Raw genomic sequence first — 16,414 nt, forward strand, 5'->3', positions numbered from 1 at the left:
GATAGGTAAGATTAAACTTGATGAAACTTATATATTTGAAATTGGAATTAAAATCTGATTCTTTTAATGTATCTATTGGTATCAAAATTCTGTTTTTTAGAGTTTCGGTTACCATTGAGCCGGGTCGCTCCTTACTTACAGTTCGTTACCACGAACTGTTTGACTCTATCACGGCTTAGTGCATTGTCAAAATGAATGAAGTGTCTCATTTAGCAGTATGAAAGGTATTGCGAACCTGTACCGAAGATCTTGATTTGGTGAAAGGGGAGGGGGGGGGGAGGGATCCACAATAAAGAAGCTCCTATCACTCATTCATTTATCCGAAAAATTGTATGAAGTTTGTCTTTTTTTTCCGAGAAATCCAACACCCTAATATTTACTTGGTAGAGTTTTACTTTTCGTATAGCATAGTACTGGATCTTACTGGCCATCAGGAATAATGACAAAATTTTCGAATCAGTGATTCTGTGTTTTTATTCTTATTTTTAAGGCTTTTGTGGTTTTTCCTGTTATAATTTTAATATCCTTAAATATGTATCAGTACCAACAACGTAATTTTGCGTGATTCTGATTGGTTGAAAAAGTTAATCACTGATAAAAATCAGTCTATAAACTAAGTTTGGACACTTAATAAACTAGTCTTTTACAAATAGTACTTGGAAGTACATGGGTCTTTATGGATTTTAAAGCAACAGCCAACAAAGGGGGAATCTCCCAAAGTTTAAAACAATTCCATTTAAAGAAGAAAATGGTTATGTTTTTAACCAGGAAATGAAACATTTAATAAAATACTGATTGATCTCTTTCTTTTTAGCTGGAACTGAATGAATTCTCCCTTCAACTGAATTGATTGGTTGTCTTTTCGTATTTTTACTAACAAAGGAAACATGAAGGTCTGATCTTTTTTTGTAAATAGCCAAAAGTAATAAGTTTTTGGATAAAAATAAGTTCTGTTTTTGATATTATTTTCTCTGTCGGTTAATTGAGTTATAGTTGATGTTATAGAGCTATTTAAGTAAACTGTTTTATAATCACCTATTTTGTGCCTTTTTTTGTAGAAAATATGAGTACTAATTGGAATGTGTTGTTTTGACGAGGGTTAGGGTAGGAGGGGTTGAAATCCCTCCCCGAAATGGGAAGGTGACCGTCGAGAATGACGATATTTCAGGAAAGATTGGAGAAAAAAAATGCAATATATTAAAAAAAAGACACTATATTAATCATGTGTTCTATCACGACAAATTCTTATGTTGAAATGTCGAGGAATCAGCGCAATTATTAGAAGTTACCCATTAACTGAAATGGGTCTTCAAGGTCTATTCCATTAGGGGGGAGGGGCTTTTTGTGTAAGGATATAGAGGAAAACAGTAAAAGAAACAATGCTATTACTAAATCATCAGTTACTCAGAAGGGGTCCTTATAGCGAATTTTTATGTTGGAATAGCAAAGCACCAACGCCATTATTAGACGTTACTCATTAATTGGAAGGGGGGAGGGCTCAGAGCCAATTCAATCAGGTCGGATTCTTGCGTCAGGAAATCACAGAAAAGCAGTAAAAAATTCATGAAATTATTAATTCATCCAATAATTTGAAGGGGCCTCATGGTGGATTCTTATGTCGAAATATCGGGGAAATAGTGAAGAATTAACGCAATTAATTTAAGTTACACATGAAGTGGAAGGGGGTCTTCAAGGCCACTTCAATCAGTGTGGATTCTTGTGTCAGGAAATCACAGAAACACAGCGAAGTCCTCATGGTGGATCCCTATGTCGAAATATCGGGGAAATAGTGAAGAATTAACTCAATTAATTTAAGTTACCCATGAGTTGGAAGGGGTCTTCAAGGCCACTGCAATCAGTGCGGATTCTTTTGTCAGGAAATTATAGAAAAACAGCGAAGTCCCCATGGTGGATTCTTATTTTGGAATATCTGGAAAATAATGAAGAGTCAAATGTAATTATTAGAAGTTAACCATAAGTTGGAGGGGGGTCATAAATCCCAGTTCAATCAGCATTAAATCTTGTGTCAAAATGTTGCCGAAAAAACAGCTGAAAACAACTTAAGTTATTAAGTCATTCATTGATGTTAAGGGGGTCCTCATGGCAAATGTCAGAATATCGGGAAAATAGTGAAAATGAACGAAATTATTTGAAGTTATCTGTTAATTGGAGGGGGGGGGGCTCATCAAGGTATATTCAGTCACGGTGGATTCTTGTGTTAGGGTATTTTAGATAAACGGAAGAAAATTTACTCAGTTGTTAAGTCATCCATAAATTGGAAGAGCTAATCAGTATAGATTCTCTTAGGAAAGAGTTTTTTTCAGCGTATTGTGAAAAAAAAAAAAAAAATGATCATAATTGCTAAAATTCACCCGTTAATTGTAAGGCAGTGCTCATGGCGCATTCTTACATTGGAATATCGCGCTTAAAAAGTGAAAAATTAACGCAATTATTGCAAGTTAACGCGTAAAATTTGAAGAAGCTACTCTTGGCAGATTCAGTCAGAGGCCGCTCCTGTGTTGGAATACCAGAGAAAACAGTGAAAAATCCGCAGATTTTTGAAAGTCACTCACAAATTGGAAGGAGATTATAATGATGGACTTAATTAGGGCAGATTCTCGTGTCGGAATATCGCGGTGAAAAAATAAACTTGAACATTAATTGGAAGGGGTCCTCATGACAGATTTTGTTAGAGCAGATACTGTGAGGGAATATTGCGGGAAAATAGCCAAAAATCAACATAACTATTGATTATAGTTGGAACAGATAATCAATGCAAAACCTTGATTTGGAATATCACGGAAAACAGTGAAAAATCGACACAGTAATTTCAGAATATAGGGATATAATAGTAAGAAATAAACAAAATCATTAAAATTCATCAATTAATTGAAATGGATGCTCAGGGTGAATTTTTGCGTCGGATTTTTTGTTTTTTTTTGCTAAGTTTTCTAAACAACGCAACTGTTTCGTAAACCATCAATTTGACGGAGTTTTGCAAGAACATTCTAGAAACCTTAGCTATCGAGGATGCCATGGGATCCGATGGAAGATTACTCAATATTTTTGTTCTTTTAATTTTTTTTTAAGTTTCTTTAGATTGCATTCTTATTTTTCAGGTTTACTTTATATTCTGTTTCTTTGATTTTTTTTTTCAGTATGTTATACAACACCTGTAATCTGAAAGTGGGAAAGTGAAAATTCGATAAAAAACGAAAAATGACAGCTTAATTCTCAGAAGAGATAAACAAAAATAAGTGCTGGTTCCTTAGGTTTCAAATAATTTTTCTAAATAAGTTTGTTGAATTTTTTTTTTCGATTTTTTTCTCTGTCGGTTACTTTAGTTTTAATATGTTACACAGCTATTTAATTCAAGTGTTTTGTAAACAATTTTTTTTTGTGTTTTTAATAGAAAATGTAAGTTTTAATTAAAAAGTGTTGTTTAGAAAAGATTTAGGCAAGGAGGGGTTCAAATTTTCATAGGAATGGAACATGGTCCTCATTATAAGATGCAATTGAAGTGTAGTTTTATGTGTGGATTGGAGAAAATTGATTTGGGCTTATCCTCGACACTAAGTTTAAATTGGTCTTGCTACGCGGATCTTAAGTTGTGACTTTGGGGAAGAGGGGAGAAGAGTGGGGGATTAAAATCAGTGCTTCCACTTTTTGATTTCAATTTTCCCTATTTTTATATCAGTTTTCCCTTAATTTCCCTAAGTTTAGGTCTGATTTCTCCCTATTTTCCTCCCTAGAAAGAAGGGATATTTTGCTTTACATTTCCACAGAATCTACATGATTGCATGATTTGATGCTGCACAGCGCAGCATCAAATTGTTATTTTTTACTTCAGATATTGATATAAATAACATTTTTTCACTACCTAGAACACAAAAGAAAGTTTAATTAAGTGTCATCTCCTGCACTTCATCGCACTTGGCGTTTGCCTTCGTCTTGAAGCCAGTGACAGCTTTCGGTATGCTGACAGTTGATAAAGTTTTATCTTTGTTTTTCAACCAGTAATTGACTCGAACAAGTGAGACCAGTGTGACATTTTCGAGACCATTTTGGATGCCTGTTTTGATTAATTTCAGGGGACTAAACAAACGCTCGTTTGGTACATTGCTAAAAAGTAAAGAGAAGATCAGTGATATGCGCTTCCGCAATTCCGAATACTTGATTTCGCCACTGCGAATCTCCAGACTAAATATCTTTATCCAGTACTGCTCAACTGACAGGTCTTCAACTTGGGCATCTCCCAAATGAAGCTCAGTGACATCAGTCATTGACTGTGACCTTCATTCTACGTCCATTTTCTGGAGGCAGCACTTTTATCTTAGAGCAGGAAATCTCACAAACAGTGGCCTTAGAGATTTGGTTTCAAATTTCTTGCATTCCTTGGTTCAACCAAAGCGTCTTGGAAGGGTTATGGATGTGCTTGATTAGGACTACATAGTATTTTCAACAAGACTGGTAAAAGAGATCAATATTATCATTTGGCCCTTGAGCATCTACGAGTCCTTACATTGAATTGGTTGCAGCTATTCCCGCATATGTCTGGTTTAAAGGCAGGTACTCACTTGAAAGGTAAGGATCCAGTACGGTAAACAAAGCAACACTGCGAATATAGTCCAGATTTCATGAAGTTAGACGCATTATCATTCATAAGGTTGCTGACACTTGCCTTTAGGGAGTGGGGAACTGGATGCTCAGATTGAAAAACTTTGTTGAATTCGTTGGAGAGGCCAAGAGAGTAGTCCATGAATTCAAGGTATGGCTTTGTCAACTTTATTTGTAATGTTGACATGATAAAGTCATTGGTTGTAGTTGGGTTGTCAAACGTGGTTTCTATGAAATACCGAGTAATAGCAACCTGATGCTCAATAAGCCTCTTTATGCAGGCCTGAAGGAACAACCAACGGGTTTATTCTGGCGCAAGAAATGAGTGCTTTGGATTGAAAGAATTCCTGAAATTCAGCATACTTATCTCCTATGGAAGCGCTTCTGGAAAAGGGGGCATAGATATTTCGTGCCAAGTCTTCTAGTGTCTTGGGAAGTGACAACCATGCATAGGATGAACATAAGTGAATAAGATGGCATGAACATTTCACATTCAACATATGGAACACCATGGTTTTATTAGAGTTGAAGCACATCTATTGGCTCCAAACCTGACGTCAGTAGTATTGGTAAAAAATTTAACAATATTTTGCCAGGGAATCGAGGTTTTTTTTTAATGAATTGTTTGATGCAGTTAGTAAGACCCTCAGCCAATCCATCGTTAAATTCATTTTAGTGATGGTAAAGTTCAGGGGGTAAAGTTCAGTTCCGACGCAAATGCATGTTAAGATTTGATTCAGGATGCAATTCTGACTATAGAGCTAAGTTTATTTTTAGCTACCTGAATAAACTGTTAATATAAACGTTGCCCACAATGTCTGCATAGCCTATCAATACTCCCTTATGTCGGTAGTTTACACCAATCAAAGTAATTGCATAAAAAATAAAATAAATACTAGGCTACCTAAATAATATTCCAGGGTTCAACTTCTGGAAATTTTGGCAATTATAGCACCGTAAGCCAGTGTTGCTATATAAGGTTTTTTAAAAACCAAGCTTACGCAATCTTTGAGACATTTTCAGCCTTCTGTTTGAAAAAATGAAATTTCCCTTAAAATCCTTACTTTTCCCCAAATTTCCCTAAAAATCTTTACTTTTCCCCAGATTTCCCTAAAAATCCTTACTTTTCCCCAGATTGTCCCTAGATTCAAAATAAGTGTCCCTAAAAGAAGTGATTTCTCCCTAAAATAGGGTAATCTCCCTAGAAGTGGAAGCCCTGGTTAAAATGTTTTTCTCTGATCTATCTAACCCTTTTAACAGTAGAAACCTCTATGGGATCTATGATCTATTCATGGTTAAGTAGTGAGGACAATCTAATGACCATATGAATAATCTAGAGATTTTACTGAAGCCTTTCAGTTCTATTATGAGAAAATGATTTCAAAAATATGTGTCCGTTTTCTTTCAAAATCACGGTTGGGTATGATACACTAACAAGAGCATTGGCCCCCCCCCCCCAGTAAACCATGATAAGGAGAAAAGAACTAACGAGGGAATTAGTCAAAGATACGAACATTTTTTTTCGTTTTTACCCTTTAAACGTTTTTTTTCGTATATTGCATATATAATCCCTATTGAGAAAAATTATATCACTTAAAAAGCAGGTAGATAATTTATTAACTGAATAGAAAATTTATTATTTTAACTTAGGATCCTCAACAATAATTTTCAGTCTCACGTCATATCGGAAAGTGTTTCTAAGATCTTGTTCAGCTTCTTTTGAAATTTGTTTTATCCTTGCGCCTCCTGAACCAAGAATCAACTTCACCCAATGCTTTGATTTCGGTCTTAGGGAGAGAACAAGAGACAGAAGACCTAAAAATAAGAGTAATGAAGAATGAAATAAAGAAATATCATAGTTGCAACTTTTAGCAGCAGCCTAGTAAAAAGCTAAAAGCGGGACCGTAGTGATCTAAAGTTTAAAATTCGTTTTTGAAAAGTAAATACTTATTTCACTTATTTTTCGAAGACATGATCCCCTCAAAGTATCCCACCCCACTCAAAACATATAATTTTTGAGATATAAAAAAATACCGTTGTTGGGGTTCCAACCCTTGTTTCCTTTCTTATCAGATAAATGACCCGTTTTCTTTTCTATTTGCCTATAAGATAATTTGCATAGTATGGGAGTATATAAGTATGGGAGGTTGTTGATGAAATAATTTGTCAAAAAAGGGAGAAGGTGGCTATACCTAAAGAAATAATAAATATGAGTGGTGAGACAGTAGCAAGCGAATCTCATGCTGATGCTTTTAATCAATTTTTCGTTAATCAGACATCTCTACATGCTTCTGGCCCATCTCCTGAACAAACCCACAGTAGAACAATATAAGGTGTTTTTCTAGCACCATGTACGAAAGAGGAATTACTAGTGCTTATCAGTAAGCTGCCTAATGGCAAAACCCAAGACTTGGGCTGTACAACTATTTCTTGAAGAAGGCCTCTGCAGGTCTTGTAGCTCCAATTACACACTTGGTCAACCTTTCACTAGCAACCGGAGTTTATCCTAATGTGTTCAAAACTACCCAAGTCCTTCCCCTCTACAAAAAAGGAGACAAGAGTCTTATCTCTAATTATCGACCCATATCAATTCTACCGGTTATATCAAAAGTCCTCGAGCGAGTGGTTTATAACAGAGTATATAGATTCCTCGATGTCAAGAAGCTACTCTGTCTCCGTCAATACGGGTTTCGGCGCTATCATTCAACTTTGCATGCTTAGTTGATTCAGTTGAATACATATTAAATAGCCAGGATGCTGGATAAAAGGTAATAGGGATTTTTTTGGATTCCACTAAAGTCTTTGACATGGTATATCATTCCATACTCCTCACAAAATTACGTTCATTAACAACATAGAGTGTTCCTCACGAGTAGTTTTCATCGTACCTGACTGATCGTAAGCAGTGTGTAATTGTGGAGGGTAGTGTGTCGCCGGAATTACCGGTAAAATCTGGCGTACCTCAGGGGTCGGTACTTGGACCGCTCTTGTTTATTTTGTATATCAGTGACCCGACAACATGTCTTACTACAAATGCACACCCAGTACTATTCGCTGATGACTCAAATTTCTTCATTGCTGCTGAATCATCCGAGTCTGCTGCAAAAAAGGCCCGAAACACACTTGACGAAATATCTGACTGGTGTTTTCGTAACAAAATGCAGGTAAATGCTACAAAAAGCTGCATCATACTCTTCACTTCTGCTCCTTCAAACTCCTCATTGTCTCACAATGTCGCACTGTCAATCAATGGAAATCCCATTCCTCAGACCACAGTCACGAAGTTCCTTGGCGTATTTGTAGATTCCTCTCTTTCGTTCAAACATCACATATCCCAGCTGTCTTCAACAGTCTCGCGGAAAACATCAATGTTACATAGAGCTAGCCTGCTTCTAAGTGCTGACATGATGAAAATGCTTTATAATGCTTTTGTCTTCCCCTACTTGAATTACTACTGTTCTGTCTGGGGCAATACATTCAAATCTCATCTAAAATCATTAAAGAGATCACAAAACCGTGCAGGTAAGGCCACATATTGCCTCACCAGGCTATACCCCTCAACAGACCTATACAGAGACACTGGAACAATAGATATAACAGAGATAATCAACGTTAGTAATCTGCGTTTAGCACACTTGGCAATAGCGAATAGAATTCCTCAAGATCTTTCCAGTTACTTCTAACTTTGTAGCACAATTCATCGAGGAAGATCTCTCCGCTGCAACAAGTACAATTTTATGCTACCGAGAAGAAGGCTTAAAAGGTCTCAACACTCTCCAGTTTATAGAAGTATTTCTGTATGGAACTCAAATAATGAATCTATTAAATCCTTAAATCATTTGGCACACTCCAAAAACGATACCTCTCTTACACAGTATTAATTAAAAAAAATTTCAAAAAAACAAGTTTTTTAAAGAAAATGAATGAGTACCATTAAACAAAAAATGAGCTAAAATAGAATAGGACTGCCCTCCAGCCGTGAAAAGGCTGCAAATAAGCATTAACGAATGAACGAAGCACGACGCAGGTCACCGGCAAGATAAATAGTCAATTTAAACTCAAGATGATCGGAAACGATCATTGTCTTGACTCGAAACCCCTATGCCTTCCCAAGGCCAGAACAAAATTTGCACTTTACTGAAAAAATACAAATGACTGCGCATTGTCAGTTTAATATACATATACTGATATTTAGTAATCAAAATGTTAAAATTATGTGATTTATTAAATTTATAAAAGTAAAAACATTTAAGGAGTTCTTTACTTTTCTTTGAAAAACTTGATTTGTGGAAAAAGTTTTTTTTAATTAATTTCTGTTCGTTGGATATTGACAAAGTCTTTTCAAGGAAAAAGAAAATGACAGCTTAAATCCTTTCGTTTTTTAAGACTTTATAGTTTGGCCTGCTATTTGTATGCTGGAGAAAAATTTTCAGCAATTTTTAACAGCATACGCCTTTTTAAAAATCTGGACACAAATAGTACTGTTTAACTTAGTTTCATACCTCCTCTAGTTGACCTGATATGGAAAGCTTGATACCATTAAAAAAAAATCTGTTTACTTTCTTTGATAGCTTTGATACACTTACACTATTTTGATTTGGTTAAATTTTAAGAGCAGAAGTAGCCTCGAAAGTTTAAACATAATACCCTCAGCCGTTTTTGGGATACTGCTGAGATCCCTTATTGGGAATTAGCATTATCACAGTGCATTTTGATTTAATCTTAAGGCAACATTTAGTTTTGAAAAATAATAGGCAAATGGGAGGATGGGCGTGGGAGGGGATTAGTTGCCCTCCTATCACTTTCGACTATTAAAAAGGGCATCAGTCCTTTCTATTTTCAATCGAATGAGCCCTTTACGAAGTTCCCACTACAACTCCTTCGATACGAAGTGCCCTAAGTGGTCTAAAGAACAACAACAACAAAATATATTACTAATAACTGTCGACTATTAAAAAGGGCTCTAGCCCTTTGAGTTTCCAATCGAATGAGCTTTTTTTGAAGTTTCTACGACGACGCCTTCTATAAAAACATTATATGCCACCTGGGCATAACTTAAAACCCTTGCCCTGAGGCTTGTGGGAGAGTATCCTCCTCAAAAACATATTTTCTATCTGGAAATCAACTGCGCTGAACAAAATGGCTATCTCAAAATGTTGATTGGATGTGTTTGGGGGAATAATAGGCGTGAAGGGGGGGGGGGCTAGTTGCCCTGCAATCACTTTCGACGATTAAAAAGAGCACTAGCCCTTCGAATTTCCAATTGAATTCGTCTTTTTGAAGTTTCTACGACAACGCCTTCTATAAAAACCTTATATGCCCCCAGGGCATAACTTGAAACCCTTGCCCTGAGGGTTGTGGTGAAGTGTCTTCCTCAAAAATATATTTGATATCTGGAAATCAACTAGTCTACGCTGAACAAAATGGCAATCTCAAAATTTTATTTGGATACGTTTGGGTGAATGATGGACGTGGGGGGGGGCTAGTTGCCCTCTAATTCCTTTCAATTATTAAAAAGGGCACTAGCCCTTTGAATTTCCAATCAAATGAGTCCCTTTTGAAGTTTCTATGACAATACCTTCTATAAAAACCTTATACACCCCTGGTTATAACTTAAAACATATGCCCTGAGGGTTGTTAGGGAGTCTCCTCCTCAAAAACATATTTTCTATCTGGAAATCAAATACGCTGAACAAAATGGCTATCTCAAAATTTTGATTGGATGTTTGGGGGAATGATGGGCGTGGGGGGGGGGGCTAGTTGCCATACAATCACTTTTGACTATTAAAAAGGGTACTAGCCCTTTGAATTTCCAGTCGAATGAGCCTGTTTTGAAGTTTCTACGACGACGCCTTCCATAAAAACCTTATATGCCCCCCGGGCATAACTTAAAACCCTTGTCCTGTGGGTTGTGGGGGAGTGTCCTCCTCAAAAACATATTTTCTATTTGGAAATCAACTACGCTGAACAAATTGGCTATTTCAAAATTTTGATTGATGTATTTGGGGGAATGATGGGCGTGGGGGGGCTAGTTGCCCTCCAATCACTTTCGACTATTAAAAAGGGTACTAGCCCTTTGAATTTACAATCGAATTAGCCTTTCTTGAAGTTTCTACGACAAAACCTTCTATAAAAACTTTATATGCACCCAGGGCATAACTTAAAACCCTCGCCCAGATGGTTGTGGGAGAGTGTCCACCTATAAAACATTTTCTATGTGAAAATCAACCACGCTGAACAAAATGATTATCTCAAAATTTTAATTCTATTTGTGGGGAGGAAAGATGGGCGTGGGGGGGGGCGAGTTGCCTCCAATCACTTACGAATGTCAAAAAGGGCACTAGGCAATCCAATTTCCAATAAAAAGAGCGCTTTTTAAAGTTTCTACGAAGATTCCTTCGATACGAACGAAGTGCCCGGGTCGGGAGAAACACCCCCCTCCCCAAAAAAAACACAGTGTGTCCACATCGTTCTTTACTTAGGCAGCTCTAGCGCGCTGCCTATGATTGGATACTGCATGAGTTAATGTCTCAATTTTTCGTTTGTATCTTATTCTCTCACTCTCCTTCTTTGACTCCACCTCGTCTCAATTCTTTTCTTTCTAATTCTTATGTTATCAGCTCTTCTCTTTTCATTTCATAGTGTGATATAAATTTGTTCACCTATATCTGTGTGACTCGTACAAGCATTGCTTTGAGTCGAAATGTTCATGTTAATTGTTTCGTTTGTTCATTTATTTAAAAATAAAAGGTTGATTGATTGATTGATTGATTGCAATCGTAAGTTAAACTCGTCGTCAAGGCAACCATTTTGCAAGAGAAAATAAAATGACTGGATTATAATTTAGTACGAGTCATCACATGGGCTTGCTAAAATTCAAGCCATTGATTCTTAAAATATGTATAGGGCAAATTCAATTGAGAGACTCAATACATTTGATTGGCCCGCATCACACTGAGTCACACCCCAAGTGCCAAGATTCTTTTAGTGTTCAAATGTTATTTTTTAGTCTGTATAGTTAGGCGACTTTGAGACCCCGTGTGGGGATTTATATATATGTTTTGTGTACCCTTTTGGAAGATTACAAGTAAGCTATTTTCTACAGTTGTGTAGACTGTTTTTCCAGGAACCCAGACAGTGTAGGAAAAGAGTTGCGAGACATACCGCCATTTATTATACCGACAGGGGGGCCCGTTTACCCTCCAAAGAGATTGCTAGAGATATTAGTCGTGACCCGGGTTGGGTACCCTCTTGGTCTAGAGTTTGGCCGTTTGACCGTTCGATCACGTTATCATACCCTGGAGCAGGGTATACCGTAATTGGGTATTAACATACTCTATATTTACGGAACAGTAGTGGTAAGCGCGGCCATTCCATTACAGTATTTGGCGCCAGCGAGGCTTTTCCTCCGGTAAGTAGTGTAGCACCATTTCTGCACCAATAAGTGGTGACATCCGTAGCTTACCACTAGAACAACCGTGCTGGGGTAAACAGAACGAAATCAAAAATTTTGTCAAAATCTATGCACGGGGAAACCGAAAGCTAAACGTAAAAACGTGAAGACAACGTAAAAACGTCGTAAAACGTAAAAACGCTCAGTAACAACGATAGAAGCTGATAGGAAATTCTTATTTCTCATAGGAAGAGCTAATAAGACTTACCCTTGAATAATCTATCAAGGACATTGGGGTAAAAAAAAGCCCTAGAGAGAAAAAACTCATTTAAAGTCCTAGAGAGAGAAAATTGTTCAGTAAACAGGCCAAAGTCGAGTGGCCTAGCAAAAATCCAAAAGAGGATGGGAATTAAATGGTAGGCAATATATATCGTGTGTATAATTTAAATCCATATAATAAAAATCACAAAAATGATCATATAAATAGCCTATACGTAGCATGAAAATAAAATAACCTGAAAATCATGAAATAACCTTGAGAAAAAAAAAATCAAAAATGTAATCACCAGAATTGTCTGATAGCAAACAAAATCAGGAGAAAATTAGGCCAGGGTGGGGTGGGGGGGGGGGGGCTGTGAAGCCACCCATTTAATTATTTCAAAAATTCACAATTATATTAAGTACATCTAACAATAATTAAATAATAATATTCTAAAGTGTATCTAAAAATGAGTGCCCGATTTGAAAAGCCTGTTTTTTTTTATTTGTTGTTGTTGGCAACACTGTTTTCGTATGTTCCGTTATCACTGATCATTGAGGTTATTTCCTGATACTGTGCTTTTGTTTTCAAGGTTAATGTTTGAAGTGAAAATTGGTAAATGTGTGGTAAATTCAATTTATTATAGATTCAAATCTGGTGTTCTTTTTTAGACACCCTGTAGGCTATGTCGTGATATACAATCCAATCCAAAAATCCAAAAGAGGATGGGAATTAAATGGTAGGCAATATATATCGTGTGTATAATTTAAATCCATATAATAAAAATCACAAAAATGATCATATAAATAGCCTATACGTAGCATGAAAATAAAATAACCTGAAAATCATGAAATAACCTTGAGAAAAAAAAATCAAAAATGTAATCACCAGAATTGTCTGATAGCAAACAAAATCAGGAGAAAATTAGGCCAGGGTGGGGTGGGGGGGGGGGCTGTGAAGCCACCCATTTAATTATTTCAAAAATTCACAATTATATAATTTAGTACATCTAACAATAATTAAATAATAATATTCTAAAGTGTATCTAAAAATGAGTGCCCGATTTGAAAAGCCTGTTTTTTTTTATTTGTTGTTGTTGGCAACACTGTTTTCGTATGTTCCGTTATCACTGATCATTGAGGTTATTTCCTGATACTGTGCTTTTGTTTTCAAGGTTAATGTTTGAAGTGAAAATTGGTAAATGTGTGGTAAATTCAATTTATTATAGATTCAAATCTGGTGTTCTTTTTTAGACACCCTGTAGGCTATGTCGTGATATACAACAATGTATGATAATGATCATATATAATAATAATTGTTATAATCAACCATTAATATCTTCTTTTATATTAGCAAGTGTCCGTAATATCCAATCGGCCACTAAATTGAAAACAAATACGTGATGCTATACAATGGATGGATAGTAGTTTCTCTGGGGTAGTTTTAAAATCAGAGTCAGTTGGGCTTCTGGATGCTCTCCAGGGTTGCCAACTTCTACACTTTTCGTGTGAAATGCACTTTTTTTTCATTGCACTCTTTCACACCACGGACCGGATTTGCACTCTTTTCGCCCATTATTTGCTCTTTACACTCTTTTTTGCACACTTTTATGAAATGATGATAGAAAAAGTATTAAGCGAAATATAAAATTAAAATTAAACTATTTAAGTGCAAAAGATAGAGCAGCTAGCCGGTATGATCTCTGTTATCTATGCCTGGGCCGGCCCCCAGGCGTCTTTCTCGTTTTTTTCAGCCATATACCAAGAAGTAGATCAAAGCATTGATAACAAGTGAAAACGTGGTAAATTCAAATCAAGTTTTATAGAAGGAAGTTGAAAACTGTTGGCCACAACTATTCTTCATGGAAATGGAAAAGTGAGTATGAAATATGAAGCAAGGCGATGTAGAAGCAACAACCAAAATAAACCTTTTCAAAGTCTACTTTCAAACTGATAAAATTCTGCAATTAAGGCCTGTGCACCATTTTAAAGCGTGAATGACCCATATCTTCTTGTGATAGCCATTTTTTCTAAAATAAACATCTTATCTTACCAGCCAGGGGTCCAACCATTTGCTTTGGATGGGACCCATGCTATGAAAATGATAGGAAAATATGGGGTAGCCTAAAATTGTAGTTTAGACTTTAGACACTTCTTGCTATCTTTGAAAGAAGTTGAGTTAGGTGTATAAAACTTTCATAAATGAATCCAGTACCAAAAATATTCGAGCCAATTCAAAATGGCAATGAAAAAGAGGCAAATATTGAGCAGTTCATATTTTTGACCTATGAATAAAGTGAACGTACCACCCGATACTTTTTCTTATAGTCTTTTCGAATTTAATAATTGATTTTGGTGCGAATTCCTTTCCCCTCACCCAAATATCCCAAGTAGATGTATTTGCTTACATATTGGGGTGGGGGTAAAGTTCAAACTTACCTCTATAGTCAGAGCTGCATCGTGAATCCAAATTTATCATTCCTTTGCGTCAGAAATGAACTTTACAAGCCAACCCCTAGGGGTTGGGAGTAAAGTAAATTTACGCCCAAAGCAATTAGTATATTTGGAAAGAACATAAGAAAAGGCATCGAGTGGCATGTTTACTTCATTCATAGGCCAATAGTATGAACTGCTCGATATTCACCAAAAACTGAGCAATATAGTACCAAAAAGACAGGTATACTAAAAACAATGTCCTTTTCTGTGGATGGTTGAATTATGCGGGCCTATCTTAGGTTTGACAAGATTTTTGGAGACTCAAAATTTCAGTTGGGGGGGGGACTGTGGCCAGGTTTTAAAATCATCCACATCCATTTCGCTGGCTGAATTTTAAGTAGGACTGAGTTTAAAACATCTTTATCTTTGCCAAGCTTTGCTTATGGACAAAGCTTGGCAGAAGTACTAAGTGCTTATATTCTAAATTTTAAGCAAAGCTGATTGTAGAATAGGCTAATCAGCCCTTTTAACATTCCCAAGAGCTTATACAGTAATCAAGTAATCTTGTACAAGAGACAAGGAAAAAAAAAGGTGCCAAGTATTTCTGTCCAGGCCTTTTTGCATACTTATTTCAGCCTTGGTTTTTAACACTATTAAAAAAAACAGGAAGTTTTTTCAACTGAAAGTAAGGAGCAACATTAAAACTTAAAACGAAAAGAAACTACCAAGCACTTTAAGAGGGTCGCCCCCTCCCCAACACCTCGATGAAGATCTAGAAGCTTTTCTTTAATTGTTTGAAGCGCTATTTCTTTAGGGTCGATATCCGTTACAAGAGACGAACTGTACCGCCAAGGAGACGGCTTAGCCGATTTAACTAAATACTCCTATAAGAATTATGTTTACATTACATTGATTACAATGGCTGAATTCTGCTTTCCTACAGATCAAAGACCTTATAGAGAGATAGGTAATATTCTAGATGATGAGCTTTTTAATATCTTGACATGTAGTTTAGTTAAATTATTAGTTAGATTATTTCCAGAGCCTAAACTCTGCCCTGGGAAGATCTTTTGAAGTGTCTTATTCCAGCCTTCTCCTTCCAAAGGCACTGACCCTTGATTACCTTGCCCAATCTGTGCGTTATAAAACTAAAACCTTCGCAAATGAATCTACAGCAGACACAGGGCCGTAGCGTTCTGAGGCTCATAACTTTGCTAAATAGTAATTTTTAACATTTTAAACAATTTAGAAAAATATGTCTTAACTTCAAAAAGAGTTTACATCCGACTTTACATCCAAAGAAGCCTAACTCGAGGCCCAAACCGAAATTAATTAGAAAAATAATCTTCTCAAAGTTTCCTGTCTCCACTGTAGTTTTCAAAACTTAAGACATGGAAATGAGTAGAAATGGGGGATTGATGTCATCTCCCCAGGAAATAATTTGCGATCTGAAATCAACCCTAAAAATTTCACTCTCCTAATGCAACTACTTTTTAACCCCTCATCTAGACTTTTACCGGAAGATATTACCGACAAGCTGTTTCTTAACAGCGGAATATATCAGTTGGGAGTATTGAGTGGAAAGCAAAGATGGCTTATAAAACCGTCAACATTAAAACTTAAAACGAAAAGAAACTACCAAGCACTTGAAGAGGGTCGCCCCCTCCCCAACACCTCGCTCTTCACTTAAACGACCCTTGTGTTTCAGGA

At 36.3% G+C, this 16,414-nt stretch overlaps 2 protein-coding genes across 4 annotated transcripts in view; one reads left to right on the forward strand and one right to left on the reverse strand.

The window, feature by feature from the left end:
* Positions 1 to 2,649, forward strand: part of LOC148954749 (uncharacterized) — a 61,904-nt gene extending 59,255 nt beyond the window's left edge. For all 3 annotated transcript variants that reach the window (XM_089086720.1, XM_089086719.1, XM_089086721.1), the window contains exon 7: positions 815 to 2,649. In XM_089086720.1, the coding sequence (XP_088942846.1) occupies positions 815 to 828 (14 nt within the window). In that variant the 3' untranslated portion in view covers positions 829 to 2,649. The remainder of the gene's footprint in view (positions 1 to 814) is intronic.
* Positions 2,650 to 6,233: 3,584 nt separating this feature from the next.
* LOC148954750 (GTPase Era, mitochondrial) overlaps positions 6,234 to 16,414 on the reverse strand; it is a 67,737-nt gene continuing 57,556 nt past the window's right edge. The window contains exon 7 of the mRNA XM_089087232.1: positions 6,234 to 6,432. Within this exon, the coding sequence (XP_088943358.1) occupies positions 6,254 to 6,432 (179 nt within the window). The 3' untranslated portion in view covers positions 6,234 to 6,253. The remainder of the gene's footprint in view (positions 6,433 to 16,414) is intronic.

Source organism: Artemia sp. Qi Xiang Cuo, chromosome 3, assembly GCF_049724085.1.
Source record: "Artemia sp. Qi Xiang Cuo chromosome 3, ASM4972408v1, whole genome shotgun sequence".
Taxonomy (NCBI): Eukaryota; Metazoa; Arthropoda; class Branchiopoda; order Anostraca; family Artemiidae; genus Artemia; species Artemia sp. Qi Xiang Cuo.